Here is an 11,582-nt window from a genome sequence, read left to right as displayed (position 1 = left end):
TAAAACCCTGATTCAACCCTGAAACTTAATGCAGAAACTTTAGGAATTTAAACAAACGGTGGCTCAAAATTATTAAGAACCTTTTCTAGTTAGTATTCCAATCATTAATAGATAAAATTTAAGGAATATATGCCTGCTATTTGATTTCCGTATTAAAGAATTCAATTATATTATTAGCTGATTGAACATATGGGTTGATTCAAAAACATCAATGAAAACTAATGAGCATTAAATATAAGACCACCTTAAAGTACAATTTATTACACATATAAATAAATTTCTTCTGTATTGATTTTTTTTTCAAGAATAATGATTTAAAAATTTTATAATATTCCAAAAAAACATTAATAAGATCTAATGACGCATAAATCTTTCATAATATCTTCTCAAAGAACACTCTTCTTGAATATAATAATTGTTTTGAATGTCTATGTTATTCAATGTACAATGTACAAAAATATCTCAAAAACAAACAAAAAATTTAAATTTTATATTGACTTAAATTTAAATTCGAAATAGTACCATAATAAAATTAATAGCAAAGGTAGTGTTCTATTGAAAAATACACATCAGAAAATGGTTTATATTCCTATATGTTGCCGCTAAATCAGGCAAAACGAATTTGTAAATGACACTTATCTATCCACATAATATTCCAATTAATCTACGAAACGGATGATAAAATTGTCCCGAAACACTTTTTAAAACTTTTTTCTTGATCTTGATCTCGGTGTCCTTTTTCATAAAAATGCAATATTTCGAAAAATTTTCAAAATTTTATGCTAAAAAAAACTGAAGATTTGTAAACTTATTACTCACAACTTTACTAAATATCAACTTTAACATCGAAAAAAGAATAAAAGTTATAAGCAAATGTAAAAACGACTATTTTCGCACATTTTTTCAAGTTTTCTCAGCACCTACACATCCAAATCGGTTTTACCAGACGTCAATCGATAGATTTTTTTAAAGATCTATAACTTTTCTATTTAATTTTTTTTGCATTGGATGTCAACTTTCTTTTTAATCGCATGAATTTTTTTCGGTAAACTTTTTAATACTCCTTACAGTGTTAAATTTATTGATTTGGGCTGTTAAAGTTTGCGTTGAGCTGTTAAAAGGCTAATTTTCTAAACAAAAATTTAAAAAACTTTTATTCATTAGTTAAAAGCATGACAAATATTTTCCTATCAACAAAAATTATAGCAAGTGGCACTCGGTTTTCCATAAAATTTATTTAAAGTGATGAAATTGCATGCGTTTGTGAGTTATTTCTTCTATAAGTGATTTTCTCTAAATCTTTAGGCATCAATATTTCAAAAACTATGGTATATATCGAAAAAATTTCCCTTACTTTTCGTCTAAATTTCCCAAGTTCTAACAGAATTTATAAAAAAAAAATTGGAAGCAGAAGTCTCAAATATGAACGATCATACATTCACTTTTCGAGGAATTAAGACCATACTAAAATTTACAGTCATATTCATTAAAATTAGTTAATAATTGTGATTTTTTAAAGATTGTACAATGTCAATTTTGAGAGTACGTGTCGTAATACCTATACGTAATCTTAAAGGTACAAAAATTGGTAAAAAGTATAAATTCGTTTTTATGAAGCAGCAAGCTTTTTATTCAAAATGGGTACCGTTAGTTTCTTCAACGGGACTTCTATTTTGTATAATAAATTAAATTAAATTCAAAATATATTTTGAATTAAAAACATTAATTTACCTTAATTGTATTTTAGAGTCTCTGTATTTTGTAATTAAAATTATTTATGTATCAATATTTTTAAAGTTGTTTGATTGTTATATAATAGATAATGATAAATAAATTTTAATAGAAAATAAATATATGATATTATTTTGAATACTTATAACGCTTAAGGACAACAACACGATAGTATAACTTCAACACCTAATCATAGATATTATATATTATAATATAAATATAATCTATAAAAATAATAATAATATAAAGAATATTTCTCATACAATTAGAATAATTTTTAACAAAATAAAACGGACATGATATTATTATACATTGATCTTAGTTTGATTAAAAAATTTTGTCTATTTAGACGCTAGCGGAAGAATAAAATTCTATAAATGTCTTTCACACAAATAGGTTTATTTTTTATTTAAAGTGAAACATCAACCAGATAAGATTTAATTCTTTTTCAGTGAAAATTTTAAAACCAATTTTTTTTTTAAATTGTACCGTGTAATTTCTGATACAGAACAACGGAATGTATCTAGTTTTTCTAAAATAAATTTTAATCTGAAAAAGATTTTAAGAAGTTTAAGGAAAATGTAAAATATACAAGATACATATGTATATACATATACATAATATATATATACAAATTTTAACGATGGTAATTTTTGACATCCATTAGGTAGGATTGATGGACATTTGAAGAAATTTTTCCAAAATTCTACCTCTATTATAAAAGCAATAGCTCCATTTTCTTCGGCAATTCGCTTAAAAGCAGGAGCACGCTATAATTAGAAAAACAGAGAGTATCCTATAATTGATTTTAACACATTTCTACGAACCAATTTCAAGGTATTTTTGGAAAAAATTGAAGGAGCAATAGTCTGTATTGCTTTGTTAGCGCAGTTGACAAAGCAATCTTATACCATGTTGCTGATCTTATGAGTTATAATTAAATAGAATTCGAAAAATATAGTAAAGTGCAAAAAGCTCTAAAAAATTACATTAATTTAAAATGTTTAGAATTTCTATCTATATCCATTCATGGTTGTTAGTAAAAGGTTTTCCTCGAAGATTATGTATGACTAAACCAAAGAACCTAGCTAGAGATTAATTACTTGAACATGTAAATTGATTGTGTGCACTTCTTCCATACCCTGTTGTCTTGTATATGAGATCGAAAACCAATAAAAAACAAGTAAAGAAAAAAAATTGACTGAGTTAATTGTTAAACTACCATGCATAGTCAGTGTTGAGTACTCTATCACATTACACATACATACATGTCACACATACATAACTTATATTCCCATATTATACATACTATATAATTTGCGCTCTCACGGGTAAACAGTGATGTTTACCAAAAATGTTTCAAACAAAAGTTGCTTATTTTTTTATAAGGAATATTTTTTACATTTAAACTTTTGTTCTATCTCTAACGGTTTACAAGATGGGTTCTACGACCCAAGACCCAATGCTCATTTACTTGAACTCGACCTCACTTTTTACGTCCTGAGTGCCCTGTAAAAATTTCAGCTTGACATTTTTTTCGTTTTTGAGCTATCGTGTTCACAGACGGACGGGCGGAAAACCGAAAATGGACTATTTAGATGATTCTATGAACACCTCTGCCAAAATTTTGTTCGTAGCATCAATATTTTTAATCATTACAAACTTGGGACTAAACTTAATATACCTTGGTATATTTCATATGCATGGTATAAAAATTATGATCACGATAGCTTTTGATTATACACAATATCATAGTTGTGTGTGTACAAAGATATAGATAGGTATTATTATTGATCTAGGATATATCATGTTACCAATTAAAATAATATTCTTTACCCTACAGGTATTTTAAAATATGTACTATTAAAACAATTTATTGTCTATTTTAGTTTTATCTAGGTTTATAAAACGAACGGAACACTGTTTGCTCATGCAACTTCACTACAAGTCAATATACGAGTAAATTTGTTTGGTTACATTTTATAGAATTGTTTTTTATCCCTGACAAACATTGGTCTATTTTAAGTTTAACTTTTTGGCCTTATTTAAAGATTTCCAGTGCCGGATATCTGTGAAGCAAATCGACCTCAATTTAAAGATTAATACTATTTTAAACAAGTGAAAACAAACAATTGACTAAGTTAATTGTTGAAATACCATGTATAGACAGTGTTGATTACTCTATCACATTACACATATAAATATACATGTCACACACATAAAATTGATATACCCATATAATACATACTATACAATTTGCGCTTTTACGGGTAAACAGTGATGTTTACGAAAAAATGTTTCAAACAAAAGTTGTTTATTTTTTTATAAGGACCGTTTTTTACGTTTAAACTTTTGTTCTATCTCTAACGGTTTACAAGATGGGTCCTACGCAATCAAGACCCAATTGCACTTAGCACGCTATAAAAATTTTAGCTTGATTTCTCTTTTCGTTTTTGAGTTATCATGATGACAGACGGACAGACGACAGACGATAGACAGACAGACAGTCAACCGGAAACGGACTAATTAGGTGATTTTATGAACACTTATACCAAAATTTTGTTCATACCATTAATATTTTTAAGCGTTACAGACTTGGGACTAAACTTAGTATACCTTGGTATATTTCATATACATGGTATAAAAACGGCTGAAGGGTAAAAAAATAACACAATTCAAATAATAAAATTAATTTCAATAGTCAAAATATTAAACTCGTAAATTATGGATTTATTACGGCATCAAAGTTCATTTCAATCCTTTTTTTTCACAGTACAAGACGCATAACAAAAAACCATAATAAAATTGGTTAAAAATAAAAGCCTGTAAAGTATTTATTGTAATAAATAAACGAATTTAAATTAAAATTCTTTATGAACGAAAGAATGAAAAAAACATTTTTAATAAGCTTAAATCAAAATAAGAGACATAAACCTACCATTTACGTTTCTTTGTAATGATATTTTTAAAAATATATATCTAGTGAAATGTAAATATTAAAAAATACGGTATCTATCTATCTATACTATACTTCTAAACACACCACCACAGACAACATAAAGTCAATTAACGAAGAGTGACTTAAGTTTTTAAGTATTAGAGAGAAGTAAAAAAAGAATTATAATGTTAAGACAACTTACTTTAAACAAGATATAAAGTCAGTCACCCTAAATCTTAAACATCACAAATGAATCCCCAAAAAGTAAATAGAAAAAAATTATAATAATCGGGAATGTCATGAAATATTCAAAGTAGAATAAGATGAAATGTATAAGAATTACTTCCATTTTTCCTCTTAAATGAAAATAGGCTGTTGAGGTAAGTGTGGGTCTTATAAATCCACATAATTAAATCCTCAATTAGATTTTACAAGTAAAGCATTACATTTCTAATCTAAATGTAAATGTTAGTTATGAAAAAATGATGTGTCCTGCATCTTTACTGTTTATCGAAATTTCAATTTTCCATTTTCATCGAAAAATTTTAAGATTTGATTGAATTTCAAAATTTCCGTTCAAAACTCAATGTATACAGAGCCGCTTCTAAGGTAGTACGACCGTAATGTACCGTAGTCTACAAACGCGGAGCTAGGGGAAAATCCCCCTCCCCCAAAAGTCTAGAAAATTCAAAGAATCCAGCAAAAATGCCAATGATTCATGTGCGTAATAAAAAACTAGGTTTCTATTCGATCATCAGAATAATTTGCGATTATCAGTATTGGAACTTACTGAATAAATTTCAAGTAAATTTATCTCAGCCCCTCCCCCCTCCCCAATGGATTTTCTGGCTACGTGCTTGGTGTATTTTTTTAAGAAAATGATCGATTATTATCATCTATGGAGTTGCAAAATTTACAAAAAACCCATCCACGCGGTAAAAAAAGAAATTTGAAAGCGAAGAACAATTCCTTCAGATAAGCATTTTATGGAAACATTTTGTTTATCATTATTACAGAACTTCGAACACAATAATAAACGAGTTTCTTAAACTTTTAGGATAAAATTTCTTGAGAACTAGATACCTCTACATTAAAGCAATTCTGATGTATGAAATTCAATAGAATGGACCTTTATCCTCAGATTTTTTATCGTTTCAAAAGACGTTCGACTACGAAAATATGAAGGATTTATATGTACAAATAGAAAGAAAGGAAAATAACACTTGGTGACGTCATAACCTGCAATTGCCATAGAGACTACATATCAAAAGAATGAGATAGAAAAAATGATTTAATTGCTTATATCTTTTGTTTAACAATCGATTTTAATTTTGATTTCAGATCTTGTCATCTATTCTCGCACATTTTCAAATGTTAACGAAAGAAATCGACATCAGGGCAAAGGCCTATTTACTTCACATGCATGCACCAAATTAAAAAATTTGTTACTCTGTCTTATCTGTATTAGCGTATCTGGATAATTTAGCAATCTTAATAACTACAAAATTACATTCTGTGTGAATGCATAAAGTTCTCTCTCAAACGATACCATCACTTGAGATGGACTAATATTCATTCAAGTGAAATAAATGAACTGTCGCCCTGGTTTATTCTAAATTTTATGAAAGCGACCTCTGAAGCAACTTTAAAGCAAAGGAGGTACAATAGATCAAACTGAATGCAGTACAAAAGATATTCTAAGACTTACTCCTATCTGAAATCTAATGTAATCTTAACTACAAAAAGTCCAAACATTAATACCCAAGCGCATATACTGATTATTTAAACAATTAACTCTCTTACTTCTTATGTTTATTTGTTTTATTAATTACGTATGACTATGAAATATATTACTAATGGAAGTTATATGAAGTACTAAATTAAATTTGTTTTTTTAATCATGCAGCGTTCTTTATACAGGTTCTCATCTTCATATTATCACTGGTACTGATCACCTTTCAACACAGAAATGATTTCCGGACAGCGTGGGATTAACATTGGAATAATATAAATCATCAAATTAATACATTTTTGAAAATGATCCAAAAAATATCTTTATTGATACTCAACTTGCCATGTTTTAGCGCACATTTTTGGGATCAAATAAATGCACTTGTATGGCTATTGCACTATCAATAAATAGTATAAAACAAAGTCGCTTCCGTCTGTCTATCCCTAATCCATATATATCTTTAGATCTTTAAATTTCGCAACGGATTTTATGCGGTTTTTTCTAATAGATAGGTAAATAGAAGGTAAACGAAATTGTGAACAAAAGGAGGGTAAGTGACGGCATATGAAGTGAAGTTTATAACACAATAATCTTTGCATATAAAATTGAAGTTGCCCAGCGGTGGTTCACAGCTAGTTCTATTTTAAACAGTAAAACATTTGTAATTTTTCTTGTTTATATTATAAACGGTTTAACGAAATAGTGAGAGCGATGCTAACATTCAAAAAATAACAAGTTAGCTTATAATTTTTTAAACTTTATACTTTTAAATAAAGCCGTACCTGTATAAAGATTTTGATAGCAAGTTATTTTATTTATTCATTAATAAAACTGGTATTGGGCGGCTTCAATCTTCACAGAGAGGACGCTGGAATGATAATAGGATAGGGAAGTAATCTCCGAGTGGCATGAAATAATTGCCTACGGTTATAACCGTTCTTCAATCATATCTGTATGATCCTTTAATATTATGAGTGACTCCTGATTTCTTAACAATATTTCTGTATGTTGTATATTATTATTTTTTAATATTTTTTTTTTATTTATATTCATTGAATTTTTATGTTTTAATTTATAAATATTAGAAAATAATATTTTAATTTTATATTTAAATTAAAATTTTTGATTCCCAGTACCCATTAAATTATTTTTCAATAGATAGAACGGTATTGTACAGAGTGTTCCGAAGTTAAATAGACAAAGTAAGTTTTCCCACAATATTTGTATCATTTATGTAATAACATTGTATTTTTAAATAGATATTATTTATTTACTAGCTCAAACCGTGAGGAAGTCCACCATGCTGTCAAAATTTTGTTTTTATTTGGTACCCGTGTCTAAAAACAGGCTAGAGAAGTGATACAAAAATTTACTTTCTTTTTATTTATAGGCAATTAATTTTATTACAGATATGATATACAAATTGCATAACGAACAAAATTAAATCTTAATATTATTTGTATAGCCTGTTTTTTCCTAAGCCGTACATTTTTAGACCGTGAATCTATTTTTCGTCAGTAGCCAGCAAGATAAGCTTGAAAATCTGGGAGAAATCATCAAATTTGAGAAAAGAATAAAGAAAATCTCGCGTGGACAGGAAAAACAGAATAGAGAAATCTATACACATAAAATGCTTTGTTCTGAATGACTGACTGACGGATCAACGCCTAAACCGCTGATCGTAGAGGCCTGAAACTTGGTAAAGAACGCACCCTTTGAAGAAAGGATTATCCAAAATTCTACCTCTAAGGGGGTGAAACAGGGGATGAAAATTTCGTCATTTTTGTGTCCACTACTTAACCGATTATAAAAATTATTTCACCTATAGAATGCTACATTGTCAGCAAGAAATATGGGCTGAATTTTATATACAAAAATTAAAATCCATTAAATGGCGTACAAAAGGGAATTAAGTGAGTTTGTATAGTTGAAATTGCCCAGCAACGCGGCGGGTAACTGCTAGTTATATTTAAGATAGATATGGCCAATATTATTAAATAAATAATGAAATCATCATTATGTGACAACTCAAATTAATAATATAATGAAACGATATAGAAATTATAATTATTTTGAACGGTGCTAAAAACGGTTCTGTGTGCAACAAATAGACTGTCAATTTTTATTTTATGATCTAGTATTTTTCTATCAGAATAAATTTACAATATTAATTGTTCATAAGTTTTAGTTCTAGATATATCTATTCCTATGGTTTTAGGTATAAGTTGATGGTCATTTAGTTATCTCATAGGTGTATAAAGTCAATGCCATTTATATAATTAAATTAAGATATAAAAAATACATTATATACTTTTATGTTGTTGCTGTAACTAAAAAAGACTGACAACCACACCTCAACTTAAAAATACTGTTAATTTATGTTGACAATGAAACGAATTGTACAATTTTATATTATTCAATAATACTATACACAAAATATAAAATGTTTTTCATTGAGAATGTCAGAACTTAAAATTCAAACAATAACGTCACATTTCGACGACTATATCGCTTATTAAACTCCAGAATAGTCGATTTATATTGTCTATAGCTTGGGCTAGCCTGAATTACTAATTTGGAAGTGCTAAGACTCACTCGGAGGGCTGAGGCCCATTGTATTACACTGTATTTTATTTTCTTTTTCGCTAATTATTTCAATTCTTCATTTATTTTGAGAAACTAAGTGCACCTCCTTCACACATACCATACATTACACATATTAGCCCACAACAACTTTTTAAATTAATTTTTGTTGTGACGACGGGAATCGAACCGTTGCAATCAATAAGGTTGTCATCGTTGTCTTCGGACAATTACGAAAGTCCCTCTACGATATTCAGCGGAAGCTCTCCACAATGAGAACCTTCATACAAACCATTTCGACATACTATTTCCAATCATCCCGAAAAAATCCTTTCAAATCCTTTAAACTCTCATTTTGATTTATTTAAAAAAGTTCAATAATTTGCATGCGCTAAATGAAGATTTTCCCAATATTAATTAAATAGCGCTATCCAGCGAAGCTGCGATTACCATATAAAAATAAATACCAAACAAATTGTCACAGAATAATATATCTAATAAATTTTTTTTGTCATTCTTTAATGAAAACCCTGAAGTAGCTCGAACTGAGCACTAAAAAATGTTCAATAATTTGCATGCGCTGCAGGATTATTTTTCTAATACTAATTACATGGACATATACAGCAAAGCATACACAAATTACTCAATTCTATCATTTTTAATGGAATACACTTTCCAGCCACTACTGTTGTTTCTACGTGTATTGTATAAGTGAAAGTTTGCAGATTTGTATGCTATAATTTTGATATACGTTAAAAAGTTTTTGACAAATTATTATCACATATATTCAACCAGTTTTCTGTATTGTTGGATGTGAGTGATATAACTTCTTTTTTTTTTTATATATAAGTGGTAAGTTTATTTTCATTTTTGTAATTAATAATATGTTAAAATGTTATTGACTTTCAATCGGTGTAATTTTAATATGAGCAGCTGCGCAATGAATATATGCAATTTATGAATTCAGTTTTCCTTTGTAACTCAATGTTTTGCACATTTAATGTTTAGAGGATTATCATATATACCTTCTCAACTTCACAATTACAAATTGATTGGGAACAATTTCAGAATGAGAAGATATATTTAACAGTCGATTTTTAAAAAATACTACCAATTTATTTGCTAATATACTCAATCTTCGGTATTGTTGTATATTGAACAAATTTCCTTTTTAATATTGTCAGCTAGATCTTTATACCGGATGAGACGGAATTATCACAGCAAATTTCAGCAGTACATTCAAAATAATAATATAAAAAAATTAATATATTTTCAATATTCGGTTATCGTTTGTTTCATTTTTTAAATCGGCGTTTGGCATTCTATATAAGTTTCCAAGCACGGAGCTAGAGAGGGAGCAAAATTATCCCCTCCAAAAAGAGATTACTATATTTAGTGTACGAGGGGTAATATTCGGAGAAACTTGTCCAATAGCAAAATCAATAAGATTTTCGTGCCTTTAAAACCCCAAAAATTACTAAGTAACTCCATCGTTAAACAAATCCAATTTTTTATATATTTTGGATAAAAATTATCCTATTTACCAAGTTGCATCAAATCGCTAAAACAAATTTGTTTTTGTGATTTTCTCAAAATGATTTTTTACCCCACAAGACAGTGGTTAGTAGACAATGGGACAATCTGGAAAATAAGAACATGACAAGTATAAATTATTATTTACTCCGAACCATTTTCTGAATCCGTGTTTGTTTTTCAATACTTTAATGATACGAACTCACAAATATCTTACTAAAAGCATCAGGCCATAGCAAAGGAATATTTTTAAACCCTACAATTTATGCTCCTTTAGCGTTCTAGTTGATTTGATCCTGCTTTTCCTTTTTAGTAATTTTTTGGTTTATTTCACCGAACTTTATATTATTTTTTTAAGGTAAAAATTATGTATTAAGAAAATGGTTACTCAAACAATATTTATTTTATTACTGGCTATTTGTGTTGGTTTGGCTTATGATCCAGATGATCCAAAAGTGGAATCAGTTATACCACCAGCTGGAACATTTGAAGCATTTTATCCACGTGGTCCACCGGCTGGATCATCAAGAGCACCACATGGTCATGGAAGTTACTACAAACATTTAAATCCTGCTTTAGTCGATGCCAAAAATTCAGCAGCTTATGGTTTTCGTTTTGATGGTGGTCGACGTTTTAACTACGATTAGCTACAATTCCAACGAATAGTTAAAATTCTTTGTAAATTTTTGTAAAATAAATAGCATTAACTTACTTTTTGGGAATTTTTATTTAATTAAATACAGGTCCAGGAAATTCTTTCCATTTTTTAAATGATATATTTAAACGAGACAAATAACAAATTTCGATTATATAAGTTTCCACTTTTATATTGTCGTTAAAATAAAAACAATGACTTCATTAAAAATACATATAACATATTATTAAAAAAATTATCTTAAAATATAACATTTATCTACCATCACGCGAAACTATGCTCCAGGCTGATTTCCCAAAACGCAAAGGGTTGAGTTTATATCTACCATATGTCATAAATTGACCTGACAATCTAAATTATGACATTTTTCTATTCTTTAAAGTCATGCGACACATTAAATAATATACCAT

The 11,582-nt window shown here is 28.3% G+C and overlaps 1 protein-coding gene across 1 annotated transcript; it reads left to right on the top strand.

Annotated features, from left to right (window-relative positions):
* Positions 1–9,696: 9,696 nt before the first annotated feature.
* Positions 9,697–11,228, top strand: LOC123296407. The gene is made up of 2 exons (XM_044877871.1): positions 9,697–9,836; positions 10,876–11,228. The coding sequence occupies exon 2, from the start codon at positions 10,898–10,900 to the stop codon at positions 11,162–11,164; it is 267 nt and encodes an 88-aa protein (XP_044733806.1). The 5' UTR covers positions 9,697–9,836; positions 10,876–10,897; the 3' UTR covers positions 11,165–11,228.
* Positions 11,229–11,582: the final 354 nt, after the last annotated feature.

This window comes from Chrysoperla carnea, chromosome 3 (assembly GCF_905475395.1).
Source record: "Chrysoperla carnea chromosome 3, inChrCarn1.1, whole genome shotgun sequence".
NCBI classification, from domain to species: Eukaryota; Metazoa; Arthropoda; class Insecta; order Neuroptera; family Chrysopidae; genus Chrysoperla; species Chrysoperla carnea.
The sequence above is the reverse complement of the archived record's forward strand: the minus strand, read 5'-3'. Positions and strand labels throughout refer to the sequence as shown.